This window comes from Bipolaris maydis (genome assembly GCF_028858645.1).
Source record: "Bipolaris maydis strain C4 unplaced genomic scaffold PSV08scaffold_10, whole genome shotgun sequence".
In the NCBI taxonomy this organism is placed as follows: domain Eukaryota; kingdom Fungi; phylum Ascomycota; class Dothideomycetes; order Pleosporales; family Pleosporaceae; genus Bipolaris; species Bipolaris maydis.
The window spans coordinates 1,022,770-1,044,099 of record NW_027093866.1 but is presented as its reverse complement, the minus strand read 5'-3'; the positions used below and the strand labels follow the sequence as shown (position 1 = coordinate 1,044,099).

General features: G+C 51.2%; 7 protein-coding genes across 7 annotated transcripts; 2 read left to right on the top strand and 5 right to left on the bottom strand.

Annotated features, from left to right (window-relative positions):
* Nucleotides 1-3: 3 nt before the first annotated feature.
* On the bottom strand, nucleotides 4-1,271 carry PSV08DRAFT_403389 (hTAFII28-like protein conserved region-domain-containing protein). Its single transcript, XM_014227718.2, has 2 exons — nucleotides 702-1,271; nucleotides 4-627 (listed from the first exon to the last, which is right to left on the bottom strand). The coding sequence occupies exons 1-2, from the start codon at nucleotides 1,139-1,141 to the stop codon at nucleotides 48-50; spliced, it is 1,020 nt and encodes a 339-aa protein (XP_014083193.2). The 5' UTR covers nucleotides 1,142-1,271; the 3' UTR covers nucleotides 4-47.
* Nucleotides 1,272-2,174: 903 nt separating this feature from the next.
* PSV08DRAFT_403388 (uncharacterized protein) lies at nucleotides 2,175-2,738 on the bottom strand (the record flags this gene model as incomplete). Its single annotated transcript, XM_066093656.1, has 1 exon — nucleotides 2,175-2,738. One exon carries the CDS (start codon nucleotides 2,736-2,738, stop codon nucleotides 2,175-2,177), a length of 564 nt encoding a protein of 187 aa, XP_065948808.1.
* A 1,213-nt stretch (nucleotides 2,739-3,951) lies between these two features.
* PSV08DRAFT_372595 (uncharacterized protein) lies at nucleotides 3,952-6,078 on the bottom strand (the record flags this gene model as incomplete). Its single annotated transcript, XM_014227721.2, has 3 exons — nucleotides 3,952-5,244; nucleotides 5,302-5,539; nucleotides 5,654-6,078. The coding sequence occupies 3 exons, from the start codon at nucleotides 6,076-6,078 to the stop codon at nucleotides 3,952-3,954; spliced, it is 1,956 nt and encodes a 651-aa protein (XP_014083196.2).
* A 1,600-nt stretch (nucleotides 6,079-7,678) lies between these two features.
* Nucleotides 7,679-10,354, bottom strand: PSV08DRAFT_184366 (uncharacterized protein; the record flags this gene model as incomplete). The annotated part of the gene is made up of 2 exons (XM_014227723.1): nucleotides 7,679-9,343; nucleotides 9,542-10,354. The coding sequence occupies 2 exons, from the start codon at nucleotides 10,352-10,354 to the stop codon at nucleotides 7,679-7,681; spliced, it is 2,478 nt and encodes an 825-aa protein (XP_014083198.1).
* A 1,152-nt stretch (nucleotides 10,355-11,506) lies between these two features.
* On the top strand, nucleotides 11,507-15,197 carry PSV08DRAFT_206104 (transcriptional regulator cwf13). Its single transcript, XM_014227725.2, has 4 exons — nucleotides 11,507-13,132; nucleotides 13,980-14,286; nucleotides 14,358-14,870; nucleotides 14,944-15,197. The coding sequence occupies exons 1-4, from the start codon at nucleotides 11,511-11,513 to the stop codon at nucleotides 15,166-15,168; spliced, it is 2,667 nt and encodes an 888-aa protein (XP_014083200.2). The 5' UTR covers nucleotides 11,507-11,510; the 3' UTR covers nucleotides 15,169-15,197.
* A 214-nt stretch (nucleotides 15,198-15,411) lies between these two features.
* PSV08DRAFT_403384 (thiamine diphosphate-binding protein) lies at nucleotides 15,412-17,789 on the top strand. The gene is made up of 4 exons (XM_014227726.2): nucleotides 15,412-15,561; nucleotides 15,641-16,658; nucleotides 16,733-17,255; nucleotides 17,329-17,789. Exons 2-4 carry the CDS (start codon nucleotides 15,705-15,707, stop codon nucleotides 17,646-17,648), a joined length of 1,797 nt encoding a protein of 598 aa, XP_014083201.1. The 5' UTR covers nucleotides 15,412-15,561; nucleotides 15,641-15,704; the 3' UTR covers nucleotides 17,649-17,789.
* A 1,006-nt stretch (nucleotides 17,790-18,795) lies between these two features.
* Nucleotides 18,796-21,286, bottom strand: PSV08DRAFT_403383 (uncharacterized protein). Its single transcript, XM_066093655.1, has 5 exons — nucleotides 20,953-21,286; nucleotides 20,786-20,901; nucleotides 20,512-20,732; nucleotides 20,205-20,335; nucleotides 18,796-19,806 (listed from the first exon to the last, which is right to left on the bottom strand). The coding sequence occupies exons 1-5, from the start codon at nucleotides 21,059-21,061 to the stop codon at nucleotides 18,803-18,805; spliced, it is 1,581 nt and encodes a 526-aa protein (XP_065948807.1). The 5' UTR covers nucleotides 21,062-21,286; the 3' UTR covers nucleotides 18,796-18,802.
* Between the last annotated feature and the right edge of the window lie 44 nt (nucleotides 21,287-21,330).

The window sequence follows — 21,330 nt, the reverse complement described above, 5'->3', positions numbered from 1 at the left end:
AACGCCATCGCTATGCACGTAACAAAAGACTCTTCCTTTTGTAGCTTTCACTTGAAGAGTCTCTTCCCGCCCGTCCTACCCATTGTCCTCTCCACGCCTTCCAGACTCATACCCGCAAAGCCCGCACCACCACCATCCCTATCCCTCTTGTACCGCCGGAGCGCCTCTCTCAAGTGCCCAGGCGTCAACGGACCCTTATCACAAGCCCGCAATCTCTCCTGCAAACTAGCATTCTTATCCACCTCCTTCCATATACTCTGTGTGCGGTCAACCTGGTTCATGTACCACCCTGCACTCTGGATATCCGTATTTGTCGGCTTATTCCGCTCGTCCTTGATGTGTGCGCTTGGCCGGCCTAGACTCTGGTTTAAGATGGGGCCGGGCAAGTCGGGGTTGGGCAAGTGAGTGCGTACGGCGGACCATTCGTCGCGGACGGTGAGGGCGCGGTCGATGAGCTCGCCGATAAAGGTTTTGGAGTAAGAAGTTACGGCGATGATGATGGGTTGAGGCACGGATTGCGAGAGGGTTTGGTTGACGAGTTTGCGGACGGTTTCGCGCTTGAGGCGGATGCGGCGGTAGGTTGCGTAGCGGTCCATTTGCGCGGGCGTCATGAAGTCTTCTAGCATTCTGGAGTGTCGTCGTGTTAGTCAAGGATCGAGATTGCTGTATGTGTGGCTTTTCTGGGAACCAGAGAACCGTACCGTTCGTATTCTTTTTCTTGTTTGCGTCGGGCTTCGACGCTCATTCCGCCTTCAATCTCCATGCCCATTTCCTCGCCCATCTCGTCTTCATCGTCGTCTTCTTCTCCTTCATCTTCGCCTCCGACTGCACTCCTTCCATCACCACTTTTGCCTCCTCTTACACTCGAACCAGCGACACTTCCACCATCACCACCCTTCTTGCGGCGCTTCTTGCTTCCGCCAACACCATTGATAACTGAAGTTGTGATGTTGCTTTCTACCGATGGTGAACGCGAGTATTGGCGTGGCGAACCGCCGATGGATTCGGCATCGGGAGAGAAGGCATTGCGTAGATTCGACGGCTTGCGCTTCTTTGCTGGTGCGCCCGAGTGTGAAGATATGCTGCCACGCTTGCGGTTGCTGGACATGTTGAGCTGAGGGATGTGCGGTGGTGAGGCCATGGTTTTGCAGATGATTTCTTTTTACTGTGTAGGCGCAATAATATCTCTCTGTTGGAGCATGCGCGCAGCTCCAAGAAGATAAAGCGGGGTTAATGACGCTGATGGTAGTCGTTCAATTAGTGTCGTCGCGACTGAAGCGGAGAATGGAATTGACCCCAAAGTCGCGACGACCGCCGCCAAGCAATGTGATTAGCGCGTTTGCTTCGTTCCGCTCGGAATGCGCCCGGTCCTGATTTCGTCATCGCCCCTAGCGGCACTTGCTCTTACTAGGGATTTTTTGGAATCAGGAACCCTATCGATGGGAACTGCGCTTTGATCTTAAAGCTTACTTTTACTATGATCACATGGTCGGGTGCGCCGTTCCTAGACCTGAAGCAACACAGCACTTGAACTTGCACAACCTCCATCACCTCGCTCTAAGTAGCAGTGCCAACCCTCAAGTAACCAGTTTTTTTTTGGTACTACTGAGAGATTTGCGAATACTTTGGTTAATGATCTTCTCAAACTGGTACTTTACCACAGCAGCGCTGACACGGCACGTATGTGCTGAGTAAGAGGAGATAGAGTTCCATTGTGAGGACCGTCCTTCACAAGCACTGTAACAATTCAAAGCCTTATTTCAGACGGGATTGATGTGAAAACGTAACAGATGAACCTGATGCATTGCATGTAAATGTACGACATGAGGGATTTAGATGAATCGTCTAGTGTGGACAACAAGGCAACCCCTGTGGATGTTATGCGTACAACACCGTACGTAGGATGTAGTGAACATTGAACATCGCAGTTCCAGACACTGATCGAGATGAAGTTAATAAAGATCACTACACATCCATCAGTCAGCTGTGCTCCAGGGCAATACAACAACTACGCAAAAGCCGTCTTATCAAAAACTGAAAAGAAAAGTTCAATTAAAGCTACTGTTGCAAAGCCAAACTCGCCTATCTCCACAACACATACATCTCAAAGCATTATCTTTCTCTTCCTCCAAAGGTATCAAATCGTCACAGCGTTACATTCGTCCCCTACACATCTATTTCTTCGCGCCTCCTCCACCAACCCACCCTCCAACCCAACCCCCCGCACTCTTCGCACCCTCAGTCACACTCCCCGCACCCCCCTTGACCCCCTCCACAGCACTCTGTCCATACCCGCCTAACGGGCCTTGTCCTTCAAGCGGCCGTCCTTGCTCGTCCTTGCCACCACGCTCAGCACGATTGATTCCTTCTTTCGACAGCGCGTCGCCGATGGGTTGTGCGAGGCCGCCTTGGCCTACTTGGCCCGTTACGAGGCCGTTGACGCCGTCTTGGAGATTGTCAACTTGCGAGACGCCGGTTACCTTTGTTTTGTCGAGGTTTTCTGAAGCAGGTGTGATCTTAGCGGATTGTGTCGGTGAAAAAGTTGGGGGGTTATGGACGGGGGAAAGAGAGAGGGGGAAGGGGAACGTACGTTTGGCAGCGTAGCTGGCCTTGTTATCTTTTGTGAACCATTTCAGATACTGGTCTTCGATCCAAGGCATCCAAGTCTCGTATTTTTGGTTGTAGTAGTCGTTTGCGGCTTGCTTGTAGGTTTTTGCCTGTTGCTTGTTGTCTGCCATTTTTGTTTTTGGATATGCTTGCCGATGTGTTTCAAAAAACAGAAATAAAAAGAGTATGCCTCGAAGTTTATCGTATAGATATCGAATAAGGTATTGTAATATGGATCGTGGATGGGTATCAGTTGTATTTCTTCAGAAAAGTGAGCTAGAAAGGAAGAGAAGGAAAACTCTCCGTTCAATAAAGCACACACCATAATATATACTACACACAAGCAGCGACCCTTCATCATACTCAAGACCAACCATACTACCCTCCACCTTAGCCCAGCCAATCACACACACCCACCCTCCCTCCGATGCCGTGTATACGACGCCATCCACGCCAACAGTGATCTCATCTCCGATCGGCCTGGCCTTTCTCTCGCACCGGAGGGCCACCAGACAGGGGTGGCTACTAACAACGCATTCCAGGGTCCTTGATTCCAACTTTACGAACCGGTTGCATAGGAACAAGAAAAAGAGGGCGTTGATGCGCGGCGTTTTGACAAGGGGGGTGCGTCCTACGTCATCTGAACCACTCGATTCCAAGGGATTTGATCCTCACCGAATGATCGTCCCGCGGTCGCCTGCAGCGTGGAAACTTGCTGATTCACACACACAACTGCAACCTGCCTGTGTCGGTTAGGTGATTTGTTGGGTTTTTGCGCTGGATACCGGTGGGTATGTGTGATGATGTGGTTGGGTAGTTGTGAAGGTGTTGAAGGGGAGGCAAGTGGGTGGGTGCGGGACGATGGGTGGCTGTGTGGCCTAGAAGCGCGCCACAGCTGTAAGACATGTCTTGACGGCGATCGGAGTTGCATGTAGCTAAAGCCAAGGTATGAGCGAAATACTACTAGTAATTTAGAAATCAAATATCCTTGCCTATTTTCACATGTTGGGCACCTGTGTCTTTTACAGTATTTTTATCCCGAAACTAAGTACAACGCCGTGATCCGCCAGTAAAAATGTGACCTTTCTACTCAATCTGATGGTTTGGACGCTAGTACTAGGTAGCCAGCAATAGCCATAACAACAAAATAGCTTGCAAAAAGCAAGGCCGGAGAGGCCCAACTCGTATGCTGCAAGACGCAGCGACAGTAAAATCTGTAGTATTTCTTTTTTTTTTTGCGAGGAGACAGCACAAGCAATCGAAGTTGAAAAGAAAGCACATCCGTTATAAATTTTCCTCAAACCAGTTGAGCGGTATTAAAAAACATTTCTCCAGTGGGATGCTTCAGACAAGTCCAGCAGTCTCTTCTTGATCGCCTTCGGTAGCGGATGGTGTGGGCAAGTTTGTAGTTCTCTGTATGCCGCCAGGGGTAGACTCTTCGTGAGTGATTCCGAGACCAAAAATGCTACCGCTCCGGTCTTCGTCTTGGTCATGGTTAGTATCTCCATCAGCATAAATCTCCTGTGGATCAGGCGACAGCGCCAAGACTATAGTTGTCTCGCTCAGGCAGCTTCCTCGGCTACTGCCGCTATCGCTACTGCTTTCGAGCATGTTATAGTTCTGATCTTCCAGGGAGGTAGGCCAGTCTACAGGTGTTTCTTGTCGGCGCGGTATTTCGAACTCAATAACCGGATTGTCATCTAGTTCAACCCAATCGTCACGTATGGCCTCGTGGTCATGGTTATATGCGAAATGAGACGCATCCATGATGGCTTTCCAGCGGGCAATCCTCCTTTGTATCTCGCGGCGAACTTGGAATGAGTGAAATTGTTTTTTGAAATTCAGTGGGAAATCTTCACACAGTTCAAGGAAGCACTTGTCTTCTTCACCACGCAACTGATAAACTTTGACGCGCCTGATCAGTACTTCCGTCATCTTGTACACAAAAGGTCCACATGCACCGTCGTCATAGCGGAATTGGTTGTGGTAGTTCTGATGCGGGGTGTACTGTTGGATTCGGTATTGCCAATTTTTGACATCTTCTCCAAGGATTTTCAGCATGCCTCGACCGATTTGAAAACCAAGGTGTCGAGGTTGGTCGACGTCAAGAAATAGAGAATCGTAATACGAGACTGTATAATGTATCCTGTCGATGGCGAGAAGCGACCAGTGATTTCCTTGCAAACAATCGTTTTCAACGCCACCGATTGCATCGTTGATAACAAGAAAAATCCATGACTTGTTCTCGAAGCGAGCTCTATACTGAGAGTACTCCTGGGGATTGCTATCTTCACTTTCTGCAGCGAAAAGGCATATTTGTGAGACCATGGAGTTGGCTATTGCGATTCCAAGATTTTCACAATTGTAATCTCGATAGAGGACTTCCAGAGCCATATCTAGACTTTCGTCCCGCATCCAAGGCTCGCCATGATTCCAGCTTGTGCTCATGATATGGCAGAAAGCATCATTTTGAATTGTGGTATCCCCCAGCCTGAGATACACGTTGGAATCAAATGGTGGGTTCAACAGGAACATTGTGTAGAATGCGGAATATCGACCAGGGTGGGGAACAAAACTCCAGCGGGAAAGAATGGGTAGAGGTTCCAAGTCGAGAGATTTGTACTGAAGAGGCGGACACTGTTGCATGTTAGCACATTGTTTAGCTACTTTTCCAGGTGAATGAACTATACGCACCATGGCCTCTGTTTCTTTCCAGTACGTTGCGAAGCAGGTGCCCCAGTCTTCAGTAGTATTGACATCGATGGTGTACCGCCGCTTCAGCAGTGGAGGCCTCGTCTGCCTTGTGGGTAGTAATTTAGCGCGCTCGAATCCACGTGAACCGAGCATGAACATCGTGAAAGTCTTACAGTGCATGGTGTGTCGTGTATTTTTGAAGATTTTTGAGCGCTCGAAGCGTGTATACTTTGCTATTCTAGATTGATTAAAGAACTTTGCAAGAGGGGCAACCAACTGACCAAATGGCCGAGTCATAGTAGCTGTTGTACGGGCCGTGGGACTCTTGGGCGTAGATATAGATGCTGAGGACTTCTGCATACCTTGAAGGGGAGTAGCTGATGGCGCTATGGAGTTTTTATCATCCTGGTCCTGACTTGGGGTTGAAGTGAGCGAAGTCGTGTGAGGAACAGGTGCATCTTCTTGTAACTGCGCCTTTGTTTCCAGAAATTCCTCAAGTTCTGAAACGGCAGAAATCCCGGTCACAGGTGGCGAGTGGGTTTGAAGTTGTGCCTGGGTATGTGCTTCAGTGTCCTTGGGCGAGTCAACACCCAAAGCTGGCGTGTCCAAGTCAGAACGGGCGTTTTGAGTATTTGACTGAGGCTCGGCATAGACGTGCAGTGGGGAAAATGATGCTGGTGAAGAAGGTGCGGCTTGTGTAGTGATCTGTGCCGGGTCGCGCTTGTCGAATTGTTCTTCTTGCATATTCATGACGTACTGAGGTGTTCCTTCGACCATCGTATCGTTGGAAGAGGTTGGAGCGCTAGTTACGTTGTAAGGAATGGCTCTTTGTGCGAAGAATGTGATTGTTGATACCTGACAAGTCGACCAGTGCTGCCTGGAGACACACTAGAGTGCATAAGAACACTTTTTCCCTGAGGCGGGTTTGCGCCGATAGTGAATGGTGGCAGGCGGTGGCTAGGCTGAGAAACAGTTTTTGTTACTGTCGAGACAGAGGACTGGGCGCTGAGGAACAAATAACCGATATTCGAGGTCTAGGTAGGTGCAAGGCTTGATTGAGAGGGGAGCTCTTTGTATCGGTGCTCGAGAACAAGCGCGTTGTTGTGGAGGAAGCAAACTGTATTTCAACACAGCACACGTAGCTGCATTCACGGTTGAAGTAGCAAGAATTGAACAGTGAGAAAGCCAGGAAAAGATAATCACTCTGACGCTTTCCTTTTTACATTGTGGGAATATGCGTGAGTCAATCCCCCAAATATATTTAGATTTGGTTATGCGAGCTTGCTGATTCCCCAGTCTCTAGAGGCATCCATAGTTGAGGAAGCCATAGAGTGCCGTTGCTATGTACAATCAGACCACTCCCCAGTGGTCTCTATATTACGTCACACCAATCATATTTGCGAGAATCCGTAAAGCGATTATCATGATTCGGGCTGTTAAGCGACTATGTGCGCGGCGTGTACAATTAAGTGATATCACTGCACGTGTCTCTGTGGCACTGAGAGTGAGAACCAAGGTACTGAGCATTGTTCCGAGTGATAGCCGCCTAACGCCTGCTCCGCACATTAATCGTGAGAGACATGTGTTGAGACAAGGTTGCGGTTACCTTGTAATATGCAGATGCGTTATCAACATCTTAACAACAGCCCTCATTCGCGCAGTCGCTCCATGTAGCAACAAGAAGGTGACAAAGCGCTTGCCCAACCTGAATACGTTGACTGTATCACTGTCCAATCGCCTACAAGAGAATTCAGAAAGAGGGAAATTACCTCCCAAAGCGCACTTTCACTCACACGGAACATACGTAGATGAGCACAGTAAAACAGTTCTCGAAAAAGGTGATACTATTTACAAATGCAAAGAAAAGTGCAAGAGAATACGTAGTGGTATATGGACTATCAAGGAAAAAAACCACGCACACACACACACACAAAAAGAGAACAAAAGACACCGAACGGTTATCAGCTGTGTGAAGAGAGTGCCGGTGACGGAGGACCAGCTGCGCCTACCGCGCATGATAACCCTCGATGGCTCTTGGATAACAAGCACTCAGCCCAACCCCCCTATATAGTTCATGCTGCCAAGTGCCATAACGACTTTTCGGCGCCTATACAATCCCCACAGATGCTCCTTGAAGATGCTGGAAAGAACAAAGAAAATGCAAAGGAAAAAAAAGAAAGAAATCAACGACAAACATTCCGTATCTGTCTTTCCAGGAACACGTTTGTAACACTGCTGCGTCCGCTTACTCTGAGAACTCTTCTCAGGCATTTGCCGCGTGTGAAAATCAAGCTTTTGACTGACCCGCGTTTCTAAATCATGCCATGCGTGCAACGTCCGCTCCGTGCTGGAACAGTCTATGGAGCTTCTAGTCTACTCACTCTCCAGTGCTGGATCCTCTCAGCCTTCTACCAAGGCTTACATTGCGACCGAGATCCGTTATGCCACCCACTGAATGTCGGTTGCTTGGGTTTCGGGCAACGCTCAATTGCGTTCTAGCTCGTAGACCGGCGGATAAGGGCTTCTCGAAATGGGCTGGAGATCCCTCTCGGCCTAGATTGTGGCCGAACCGATTCTGATCACGGAACAAGAGACTGTGCTCATTCGACGGTGTACTGCTCGAAACACTTGGCCGACGAAGATGCGATGTCGTCTGAATAGCAGGTGATGGCTGCAGGTCAGACATTGGCTCGCGAGAACCAATCTGCCGACCGGTGCTGTACCGGTTGCTCTCATTTTGTTGTTGCCGCGACCGGAAGTCAATCGACGTCATTGCACGAGATGGTGCGCGGAATAATATTGTGTCATCGTCATCTTCTTCAGCACTCTTGCGTGCACGATGAAGACTTGTGCCTGCTCGCTGGAGTCGTGATGCGAGGTGCCTGTCATCGTAGGGCTCTTGACTGGTTTCCCGTTGATTACCCCCCGTTCCAACGGCAAGCATACTGCTCCTTCGAGCTTCTATGCGAGACATTGCTCTGCTGGGACTAACACCAGACAATGTGTTGCTCTCGGGTTCGATACTTTCTCGTATGGTTGGTGATTCGCCGTTGAACTGAACGCTTGGCCGACGAGAAATCGTGGCTGTACTTGACCGAAAAGCAGGACTGGCAAAGCCTGTCTTGGTGTCACACAGAGCTATGCACAGTTCGGTCAAACTCCGGCAAAGGTTGTCAGCTTTGCGCCGGACTTGGCGGTCAGACACGACTGCACCATTGGCGATGGTGCTTGCCGAATGAAGCGTGCCCTGAGGACCAGCACTGCCGCTCATTTCAGCAAGTGCTAATGCCTCCTGTGCTGTTGCTTCCAACGTGCGATACACTGCTGGTGATATGTGTTGTCGGGCCTTGGCTAGCGCCTCCCTCAAAAGCGGATGGGTTTTGTTGTTATTGCTGCTGCCGTTAGGGGTAAGAGCGCCGACTGTAGAGTCAGAAGGAGAGAGGTTCGCCTTTCGCTGTTGGTTTGGCGATGAAGACACAGTCGTAGCTGAAGTATTTGCTGTCCGTGGGCGATCTGCCGACGCTTGAGATACAATTGCGCCCGATGTTGAAGGTATCTTGCCTCCCATTTCAATCTTGCGTATCCGGGACTTGAGTTCATCCAGTTCGTCCCATACGGACGCTGCAGGTCCCGTAGAGCCATGCGATTCGGTACCGTCGGCGCGCGAAGCAGCCTCAAATGATGTCTCTATGTGAGGTGTGCGTGGTTCATGGGAAAGATTCGATGGCCGATATGGCTGGAGGGGTGTGCGACTTGGGGGTGTGACGTCTGGCTGAGATGCGCGCCTTGTTGAGGAGAACTGGGCCAGGAAGTCGCGCGGTGAGAGATCCGAATCCCTCCGTACTGAACTCAAAGATACCTTGTGCGATAGTTGAGGTGTCCGGTGTGCTGATTCAGGTGCTGGAGAATTTTGGGACCGCTCATAGCGCGAGGGAGTGGGCAGGAGCGAGCCCCGACGGAGACCGCTTGGCCTGGCGTCTACGACAGAGGGAATACGACTCGAGGTTGCCGTGACAGAGCTTGACTGCGACGGCGAAGGTGTCTGTAGAGCTGATGGGTATGACTGTCGTTCATTTATGCGGGCGACTCGAGACTGTGGTGGTCAGCTTCCTGTACATAGTGTTGACGGCGCATGGGGGACAAATGATTCAGCTACGCTGGGAAACGGCCAGAGTCGAGCGGCCATGGTACGCGCATGTCGCTGCAATCCGAACACATCTTGAAGACTGGGTGGTCTCACCTTCAACCGGTCAATCCGCGCCGTGGTCTCTGCTGGGCGCTGCTGCTGCTGCTGTTGCTGCTTGGGCGCACTATCCGCGGCAATGTTTAGGAACAGGTCCTCCTTCTCGCCATCTGTGCCTGGAGTCACAGGCGCAGGCGCTCCCCGTCCGCTGTGCGCCGCATGGTAGTCCTCCATCCGGCTGCGGGGGCCAGAGCCGTATTCGGACGACTCGGTGGAGCTGGCCATTCGTCGAGGCGGAGGCCGGGAGCTGGCGGTGGAATTGCGTCGAGGGGCGGGCGGGCGCAGAAGGCTTGGAGACGCCGTGGTGCCTGTTTGTTGTGGTATGTGGTGGAGTTGTTTTTGCGGGGGACCGTTCCAGTTGGCCGTTTCTTCCTCCCCGCGTCGCTTGCTCAACGGGGTCGGGCCAGTGTGCGATGCCAGTGCGGTGGGAGAGAACTGCTGGTGCGCATAGGTGAGATCGGCGGGATTCTGCGAGGACCGACTGCGCGTAACTAGGGTGACGGGAGGGCCGCGCGAATTGTCTATGCCATGGGCACTATGGGAGGCCGGGGGCCGACGTGCGGCAGCGGACGAGGTCGAGGTGGTCGAGGGCAGACGTAGCAGGGTCGGGGGCTCGGGGTTTGTGTTTGTGCGCTGGCGTGTGGGCTTGGGGGCGGGCGACGTGTGCGCGGTCAGCGTGTTGCGCCGGGAGGGGTCGTGTTGTGGTGGTTGTGGTTGTGGTTGACGGGGCGGCGGCGGGTGCTGGTTCTGCTGCTGCTGGTGTTGTTGTTGTAAGGCTCCTCCAGACGATTTCCGAGAATGGGTCGGCATGGCTGCAGGAATCCAGGTGCGCTGGCACACACCAGACAGGGATGACGGGCAACGTTTCAGCGCGCACACTCAGCCTGCCATGGCTGCTACGAAGGGGGCCCACAGACTGCGCGTACGCCTTGGTAAATTGCACATGCTCCCTTTGCTGTTCAAAGGAAGATGCTGGGACGCTGCGGCACTGCACATGGCCAGTATTCTCGACCTTGGCCCATTTGCTGCTAGGGTGGCCGGGCCTTTACACGACATGGCACACTGCCCCCTCAAGAGAGCGAATGATGTGCAGCCAGCCCTATGCTATACCCGCCCTCCATCACCTATAGCACCCGCTGTACCCGCCCTCCAAGCACTACTAAACTTTTCCACCGCCTCCATCGTTACCAGCCCGGGAGGGACCGTGTGCTCAACGTCCGGACGGGCGGCCATCTACACTACGACCCAGCGATTGCGCGCTGCTGCTCACGTCTGCAACCCCGTCTGCCGGCTGACTCGCCGTCCCTCGCTCTTAAATGAGCTTCTGCTCACGCCTAATCTTACCCTCCTCCTGAGCGAAGCACACACCGCTGCTTCTCCAGCGCCTGCTTTCTTTTTGTCCCGTCCCATCTCGAGGCGACAAGCGAAGCCGCATTGGGCGAGCGCTGCAGACTGGCTGTCGTGACCGACCCTGTTCCTGCATTCCCTATCCCCGGGCAGTGATGCCATCCACGGAGCGCGCATAAGCGAGCTGGCACGGCCGACATGGCACTGATGTTTCTGCGGATTTATGCTTCATGCAAGCCTGGTAGTGTAGTGTAGTGTGTATAAAAGGAGATTGGCATTGGTGTAAGAGACAGACGCCAAACAAACCCTCGGTCCGTATGTACTGTAGTCGTACGCGTACCCGGGACATGAATCCAGAAAAAACATGATACTTGGCACAGGCTCACTGGCTGCGTATGAATGCACGAGGGTGGAGGCCCAGTGGGAACTCCGGTGAAGGCTCGAGGCACATCTCCATGGCGCCTCCCGCCATCCTGCTGCCATCCCGCCAGGCTCCAGATCACGTGACGCGGTCCCGGCAGAACAAGCCCGACGAAATAATCTTGTCTTGCCATCGCCTCTGCCCAGGCACATCTCTCCAGTCGCGATACCCAACTCTGTCCCCCCATCAACATCAAACATGTCTGTCGCGACGCTGTCCAAGTCGCTGCCCAAGCCGAAATATTCGGGTGAGGAGGAGGAACTCACCAACAGCACGCGTGTGCTGAGCTCCGAGCAGTATGAAGCGCAGGTCGCACGAAGGCAGAATGGCCCACCCGCATACGGCAGCAGGCAAAGTTGGCGGCCCCGCGCACCCGAGGACTTTGGCGATGGAGGCGCGTTTCCAGAGGTTCACGTCGCGCAGTATCCACTGGATATGGGCAAGAAGGGCACACCATCCACATCCAATGCTCTCGTCAGGAGAGTCGACGGCGAGGGCAAGACCAAATACGATGAGATTGCGAGGCGCGGGCATGGCGACTCAAGGATCGTACAGGCGAGCTTCAAAGACTTGATCCCGCTGCGTCAACGGGCAGATGCCGGCGAGCTGGATTTGTCGCGTCCGAGCCAGGAAGTGGTACAGGCAACAAAGGAAAAGACAGAACAAGCACTCATGGCCCTGGTGGCAGGACAGACTGCTGCACAGCGACCAAAGAATGTACAGGGTAGGAAAGACGATGAGCCCACCTTTGTGCGATACACTCCGACCGCACAGATGGGCGAGGCCCAAGGAAAGACGCGCATCTTCAAGATTCAACAGCGACAGATCGATCCTATGGAACCACCAAAATTCAAGCACAAACGTATTCCTCGTGGACCGCCATCTCCCCCGCCGCCCGTTCTCCACTCTCCACCACGAAAACTGACCGCCGAAGATCAAGAGATGTGGAAGATTCCGCCTCCCATTAGTAACTGGAAGAACCCCAAGGGCTACACAGTACCTCTAGATAAACGTCTGGCAGCTGATGGGCGGGGTCTCCAGGACATCACAATCAACGATAAGTTTGCGCAATTCGGCGAGGCTCTGCAGGCTGCAGACAGACACGCTCGAGAGGAAGTCAAGCAGCGCGCCATCATGCAACAGCGCTTGGCAGAGAAAGAAAAGCTGCAAAAGGAGGAGCACCTGCGCAACTTGGCAAAACAGGCTCGAGAAGACCGTGCGAACGCCTCCCGAAGGCGATCACAGAGCGATTCAGAAACAGACTCGGAGGAGGAAGAGGTGCGGAAGCGAATGGACGCACGCAAAGAACGTCGCGAGGATTTGCAGCGTGAACTCCGCCAGTCGCGCATGGGCAATGAGCGCAAGATTCAGATGCTTGCTCGCGAACAGAACCGTGATATCTCAGAGAAGGTTGCTCTTGGCCTGGCAAAGCCAACACAAAGCGGAGAGTCCATGTACGATGCTCGGTTATTCAACCAGTCTAGTGGATTCAATGCTGGTTTCAACGAGGATAATCATTATGACAAGCCTCTTTTCGCCGCTCAAGACGCAATAAGCAGCATCTATCGCCCGAATGTACAACAAGACGACGGAGAGGATGACGGGCAGACGTACGACAGACTCACAAAGACGAGCAAATTTGAAGTTCTGGGCAAGGCGAAGGAAGGCTTCAAGGGTGCTGATCTACAAGAAGCTCGAGATGGGCCTGTCCAGTTCGAGAAGGATACCGACGACCCTTTTAACATTAATCAGATGATTGACGAGGTTCGGGGTGAGAAGAAGGGTGAAAAGCGATACGGCATCCAAGAGCCCGAAGGTAGGTCAACAAAACGGGCTAGGGTGGATGATGACAGTGATTGAGGAACCTAAGGTATTCCCATAGGCGCTTGGATTATTTTTTTTGGTGCAATACGGATTGCTGTTGCAGTCTTTCACGAGCATTTGAAGTGATCACGGAGGCTGAGTTATCTGGTCTTTTTAATACTCAATATCTGAATGTGCATCGAACCTCCTAAAATAGCAGAAAGTGGCCTTGGAAACGTGCCGGGCAATGTGTGCATGTCTCTCAGTCGATCGATGAAGCCGGAAAACCTAGGCCAAGCAGGCTAGTCCACCAAGACGAGCCACCTTTACTACCCAATATCAGCACTACGGCAATATGGTTTTCAATAAAACTTAGACTAGACAAATACACTCTTGATGTTGACGGTACCCAAGTGAATGACAAGTATGATGATATTGGTGGTGTTGGGCCTTCTTATCTCCGACTTCGTCGGTCAACCGAGAGCATGTTTACGTAGCATTACTCTTTACGTCAACCAGCAGCCCCATTCCCTAGTTGCTAAGCTAATGCTGACTACCAAATTTTCGCATTGCGCCTATTGGGATTCGCCGGCTAACTGTAACTTTTGGCATCGGATAGTGCACCTGGCTCGGGTAAGTGCTATCCCTGGCGTAAACTCCTATCGGTACTTTGCAAAGCATCACTCTACGACCCCGCCATCCAATATTGTCCCGCGCCGCGCTGTGGCGAGTACATGTCTGTCGAGAACTTGGTAGCTATCTGCGTCTGGTTTGCGCTAGTGCGCATAAGAGCTGCCGATATGTTCCCGGTTGGCGGGTCTTGATCACGTTTCATTAGTTATTTACTATCAGCTTACTTCGGAGTTGGTTCTGCCATGCAAAGCAATTGCAGTGTGTATTTAAAGACGCCACATCTCTTGATCTTCATACACTAGCATTACATACTATACAAACCACCAAGACAAGAAAGATGAGTGAAAGAAATTCAGCAGCATCTGGCAGCAAGGAACACAAGTTCAGCCCAAACTTTACAGATGCAGTGATCAATGCGACAGGGCCCAATGCTACTCCTAGGGTCCGACAGCTCGCTGCGGGGTTGATACGGCATCTGCATGATTTCGCGAGAGAGAATGAGCTTACGGTTGATGAGTGGATGGCAGGTGTACAACTGGTACGTCTAGACGCTTTCTTAGGCTACGCATCTAGCCTGCACTCTATCTAACACATACCACGGGTGGCTAGATGAATGAAGCAGGTCGCATGTCCGACTCTAAACGCAATGAAGGCCAGCTGCTTTGCGATGTTCTCGGCCTCGAGTCTCTTGTCGATGAGATAACGTACAAGCTCGCTTCCACAGCTGCAGATGAACCTACCTCTACTGCCATATTGGGTCCCTTCTACCGAGAAAACGCACCGGAGCTAGCCATGGGATCTTGTATCGTGTCAAAGGAACTCAACGAACAAGGCAACCGTACTTGGATGCATGGAACAGTCACCGACTTCAAAACTGGAAAGCCCATCGAAGGTGCAGTAGTAGACGTCTGGCACGCGGCACCAAACGGGTTGTATGAGCAGCAGGACCCCGACCAACCAGATATGAACCTCAGGGGAAGGTTCAAAACCGGACCGGACGGGGCATACAGCTTTTACTGTTTGCGGCCTTTGCCATATCCTATTCCTTTCGATGGTCCAGCGGGAAAGGTCCTAAAAGCGCTCGATAGACACCACATGCGACCGGCACATACCCATTTCTTGGTAAGTGAAGTGAAGCACATGACTGAGAGGAGTACAAGGACGCGTTGGAAGCAATAGACTAACCAAGCATAAGCTCACGGCGCCTGGCTACAAGCCCATCGTTACGCAGATTTTCGACCGCAAGAGCAAATACCTTAAAGATGATGCCGTCTTTGCAGTCAAGGAATCACTCATTGTAGACTTTAAGCCTTTTGAAGGCGACCCGAAAGCAGATTTTGAGCTGCTGTATGACTTTAAGATGGCGAGCTTCAAGGATGCGGAGAAGCACTCAGTTGCAGGGACAGAAGCAAGTGCCTAATTAGAACAAATAAAACATGCTCCGTTCTGTAACCTTTCGACGTATCTCCAGTGACGCTCTTTCGGTGTGATACTTGTCACAATCAACGTGTTCCCGTGGTGCCGTGCTCCGAGCGTGCTTGTGTTCCGAACGCAGTTGGTGTTCCGAGCCCAGCTGATACATTCCGATGCAAGGCCGCTCCCCGCTCCCCGCACTACGTACACTACGTATCAACTAACCGTCTCCAACCGACCCGCGGTTGTCAATCATCACGCCCTACGCGCCCTAGCTCGAAACTACTTGACCTTTGTTGCTATTGTGTATTTATTTCTAGTTGTGTATTATTCTTGTCGTCATCCAAGATATCGCTTACATACATTGTCACACCCAAGTCTTTGCGGAGTCAAATTTACGGTACGTACGTTTGCCAGGGTTACCGGCTACGTATCACGCCCTACAATACCCTTAGGCCAACGCACTAACGATCTCCAAGACAACAGAAACTTTGTCGACTTTGTAACAACATTAGAGCAGAGCGACAGCTAGGCGTACCCATCATGGCGGAGAACAAAATCCCCCTCGGGCGTTACATGTGGGAACGTATCCATCAAATTGGTGTTGACACGATTTTCGGTGTACCAGGCGACTTCAACCTCCAATTTCTCGACCAAATTTTCCATGTCGATGGCCTGAAGTGGACTGGCAACCAAAATGAGCTGAATGCATCTTATGCCGCAGACGGCTATGCCCGCATAAAGAACGTCCCCGGATGCTTTGTCACCACTCATGGTGTCGGTGAATTGAGCGCACTGAATGGTATTGCGGGCAGCATGTCTGAGAACGTAAAGGTGATCCATGTCGTTGGGCAAACTACGCGCACAATGCAGAAGAATCATATGATGATTCATCACAGCATTGGCTCGAAGCCAAATCACCAGGTATACAATAAAGCTAGTGAGGGGCTACGATTTGCCGCTGCAGAGCTCTGGGACATTGAAAATGCACCAAGTGAGATTGACCACGTACTCCGAGAGTGTGTGATCAAGAGCGGGCCAGTATACATTTTCTTGCCGTTGGATCTAAGTGCCGAGTTGGTGGACAAGAGTCTACTCGACAAGAAAATCGACCTGGCCCCACAAATCGACGAGAAAGCACAGGAAAAGGCAATCAATGCCATTACTAGTGCGATCGCTGAGGCTAAACAACCAACCATCGTAGTAGATGCGCTTGTGCACCGGTTCGGTGCCATCACCGAAGCTCAACAGGTAGTCAAGAAGCTCAATGTTCCGTTCTTTTCAACAAACATGGGCAAAGGTATTGTTGACGAGACCGAAGAGACATTTGTTGGGGTATGGAATGGTGAGATTAGTACTCCAGGTGTCAAGGAAGTTGCAAAAGCAGCTGATTTGGTCATAACGCTGGGATATGTCCCATGTGACACCAACTCGGCTGGTTTCTCGAGACAGTTAGACGAAGGGAAAGTGATCCACATCAATCCTTTTGATGTTTTTGTAAGTCTGCTATGTCTCTTCTAGTCTCTGTTCTTAATTTTACAGTGGTTAGTACTGATAAAGATGAAATTCAGGTCAAAGGCACATCATATCCATCCACCTTCATACAACCGCTCCTCGCCGCTCTATCTGCTTCTCTCCCTTCACCAGCCCAACATTCCATAGCCAAGCCACAGCTTCCCCCTCCGCGCACCCCTCTAGACGCCGACGCCAAGCACCTTACGCAATCCTGGCTCTGGCCCACGATAGAAGCCTTCATCAAATCCGGTGACGTCGTCATCAGCGAAACAGGTACCTCGAACCCCGGAATCGGCGACATCACCTTCCCCAAAGACATTACTCTCATAACGCAAATATACTACGGCAGCATTGGTTTTGCGACTGCAGCCACACTAGGCGCCGATCTGGCAAGGAGGGAGCTAGAGACAGCGAACAAGCGCAACAAGGGAAGGACATTACTATTCACTGGCGACGGATCCATGGCATTGACAATCCAGGAGGTTGGCACCATGATCAAGGCAAAGTGCAAGGCTGTGATATTTGTCATTAACAACGAGGGATATACCATTGAGCGGTTGATCTGGGGTGCTCGACAACGTAAGTATCTTTCTTTTCTATCAAACCCCTTCGTCTCTCTTTCTTTTTACCCACGAATTCTTACAATTTATAGCATATAACGACATCGTCCCTCACAACTACTCTCACCTCCTCCCCCTATACCACCACCCGGACCCGGCCTCCTCGTTCCACCGCGCGGCAACAAAGGAAGAACTTACCGCTATCCTGGCGAAACCCCAAGTGCAACAGCCCGAGAATGTGCAGCTTGTAGAGCTGGTGTTGGACAAGCTAGACACGAGCTGGAAGCTCGGCTCAGTACTGGCATGGAGGAGCGAGGAGCATAAGGAATATCTGACGCGAGAAGGATTTGTAGATACATATGGCGGATGGAGTCTTGAAGAAAAGGCTGGCGGGACTGTGAAGTGGAGCTAGATATCTCCCCTCCCCCCTCTTTTTTTTTCTTTTGTCATTCTCATGTTATATGTACCACAAAGATATGGTCACCGTAGGTATGTCTTTCCGAATTTGGATTATGTAGAGAGAAAAATAATCTACGCAAATACCGCAAGCAAACAAAACCACACCACGCAAAGCTCATACATGACCAGCGGCGTCTTATCCCACATTGCCATGACGGCTGCAAATCCGCATCTCAGCGGTATCGTAGACGCCATCATACGCCTGTTTCCCTGCAGCGTGAACATAAGTTGGTACCATCCCACTGCTATGGTAACGAGACCTTTTTTTTTCGCACAGTTGGTGTTAGCAACGTGGGTGTTGAGAAAAAAAGTAAGTTAGATGTTGTTTATGGAGAGGGGAAAAAAAAGAAGGTGATTTTACCAATTGATTGTAAGGCCCGATCGGGAGCTTCTACACCGGTTATAGCCGCGTATTCTTGCGTGTTGACGAAGCTGTATGCGCCGAGGGCCATGTTGACGAGGGAGTGCATGATTAGGAGCATGCGGGCCATACTGGAGAAGGGCGACATTTTTTTGTTTTTGTTGTCTTGGGATTGAACGATTTGTGATAAGTGGTTATGTTTGGATTAGGTTATTGGAGGCTACAGTGTGGAGATTGAATGTAGTTGGAGTAATTGATGCTGGGATGTTGGCAAGGTGATGGAAGAGTGGGTACCTCTGTTTAGATAAGCGACTGGGATTTTTTCCTGTTGCAAGGTTTTTTACTTGGGTTGGCGCTAGCAAGCCAGATATGCTGGTAAGCTGCCAATTTGAGATTGGCAATCCTGACGTTATTGGCGTGAGAGTTTTGAGTGCGTTCCTCGTCCTATTTACATCACAGGGAATACAGGTCAGATGATGAATGCAGAGACATGGTACACACAAGAGTGTCATTAATGATATCTGATACATGAATTAAAGGCATAGTTCATTATACAAACAGGAACCCCCCCCCCCCCCCCCCCCATGAATGCTGTATAATGCTGCGTTCACCAGGTCGGCTGAAAAAAGGCTGATATGAAAAAAAGGCCGAAAAGAAACACGCTGAAAAGTGCTAAAGCTTTGCTCGCCGGCAATGGGAATCGATAGTTGTACAAAAAATGAAGTGAGAAAAAGAAGATATAGTGATCATGCGCCCAGCGCTATAAGCCTGCTCTTGATGTCCGTGGGCCTCATCATCTGGTTGATGACCACGCTAGACATGGCTCCCATACTGACAAGGGAGACATATCCTGGTGCAACCTCGTTCGCCAACACTTCCACACACTTCATTGCCTCATCTTTTGAGATAGGAGTTCGGATGGAGCCTTGTAGGGCCTGTAGAAGAGCGGTAGTAGAGAAAGAAACACGAGATCCAGGTTTGCTGGCACAAAGGAGGGAGAGAACGCCAAGAACTTCTGGGGTGCGTTGGAGTGCTGCTCTTCGTTGGAGCTCAGCAGGACTAGGAGCAGCAGGTCCAGCTTTGGCGGCTTCTTGTTTGGCGAGGATGCGGTCGAGAAGATTGGTTTTGCGAACGGCAGCGAATTCGGTGATCTTGGGTTGTGCAGGTTGAGTTTGTTGGGTTTGGCATGTAGTAGACTCATTTTCTTTGCCTGTCGCTGGTCTTGTCTTCTTTTGTGCACGTCCTTGCTGGACACTTTCTTTGAACTCCCTTAATCTCTTACGTCCTTTCTCTTGTGATGGTGCAAGTACGATAAGCGATTCGCATGTGGTGATCTCGGCAAGGGGAAGTTGACCGAGGAACTTTGAGATGGAAGCGTCATCGAGGAAAGTCTCCATGGTTGCTTGCTTGACATCGGTCTTCTTTGGGCGTCCCCGTCCACGCTTGGGTACGGCAATAGGTCGAGTCGACATCTGCTGCGATGCACACCATTGGGACCACAATGTGTCTAGACCCTCCTTGAACATTTCTTGCAGGCCTTGTTCGTTCATGTGCGTCATTCCGTTCATCATTGGGCTGTTTTCCTTAATCTCGATGCAAATCTTGCCACGGCCATAGTCGGATAGGTAGTAGGGGTTGTTGGAGCCAGAAGGGCCGTGGTCGAGGATGCCGATGAGCAGCCGTACGTCATCGTAAGTGACCTTGCGCTGGCGCCATACCAGAGTCGTAGATGCAGTCAAGGCCTGGAGATCTGCGGGTGTCGAGATGCCGTTGTGCGCGTAATGCAGTGAGAGGGCCGTCAGAAAGGATGAGTGGAGTGCGAGAAGGTTGACGAGCTCGGCCGGAAGCTGGCCAGGAGCAATGGGCGACATTGTTGAAGATCGAGATGAGAATGGTACGGCAATAAGATACGTGGATCAATGTCGATAAGAAATATGCCGTGCGGGCGTCACTTTGTGGTGCAAAGGAGATGGGGTGCAGTATATGAGCAGAGGGGGTATGTAAAGCAGGGAAGAGAAAGGAAGGAAGGAGAGACGCTCGACGCGTTGCGCGTTCGCGTCGCGTAACTAAAGCCCCACCCATTTGAAACCCAAACGAGTAAATGCCCCGCCCTATGGCAGCGCGTCCACCACTCATTTTTCTCCATACACGTCTGGACAATGACGCGCTGAGTTAGGCAGAGTTCTCTGCTATCGAATGATATCATGTTCTTCCTCTTCCTCCCGCACTTGCACGCAAACGCCATGCAGCTGGCTTCTCGTACACACGCACGCGAACCACTACACGACAGGAGAACCAACAGTGGTATATGTATGAGTATTACATTATGCTACCGAGATGAAGGAACTGACGCCCATGTACTCCAATGCTTATGCAAAGTGCCAGAAGGATGCTTCTGCTCTCTTCTGGTCTTACCATCACCACGCCAACAGCACGCTCATGCCTCATGCTTTACTTGCTACCACCAAACCAGCCGCCGAACCAGCCCGTTGCCTTTGCCGCCTTGTCCTCGACGACGGCATCAAACTTGTTCGCCGCTGCGTTGACCTGCTTGCCGGCTTGGTGTAGCTCTTGTTCAGCAAGTACCTTTGCATGCTCGTACTGCTTTTTCGCATCGGCGCTGTAAGCATCGAACTTCTTTTCAAGTCTATTCGCCTCCGCCTTGGCTTGGTCGGCCTGGTCGACGTAAGGGCCATGTTGCAGACAGGACAAGGCTATTTCAAACTTACGTATTGCTGTGCGGTGGCGCGTACTGCCTCGTAACCCTCCTCGGCTGCCTTCTTCGCTTCCTTGTCCTGGCCAGGGTAGTCGCCTCTCAGTCTGCGCGTAGCATTCGCCGCATCGTCTATGCATCAGTCAGTTTGCGTTCTGTTCAAAGCGACGCTCGACGACGCACGTTCTGCTTTCTTCTCAGCAAGCTTCGGGTCGCCTCCAGCGTTGTAGAGGTAGTAAGTCGCTCCACCAAGAGCAGTAAGACCACCGTAGGTTAGGAATCTGCGAGACATGTTGACTGAAATGATTTTTTTGGAGAAAGGGGTTTTTTTGGATTTGAAGAGGAATTAGATTGTGCGAACTTGCAAATCAAAAATGAAGAATCAGCGCTGTTAAGAAAGAGGGGAAGACTTTCAAGGCAGCGCAGCTAGTGTGACGTAATTCCTGCGCAGTTGGATGATCCAACTGCGCGTGCGAACTAGATCGCCAAACTAGTGAACTCCTCGAAAAGCATCATGACTGTTGGGCACCACACGCCATTCATTCTGCAGTTTTGCTTCTG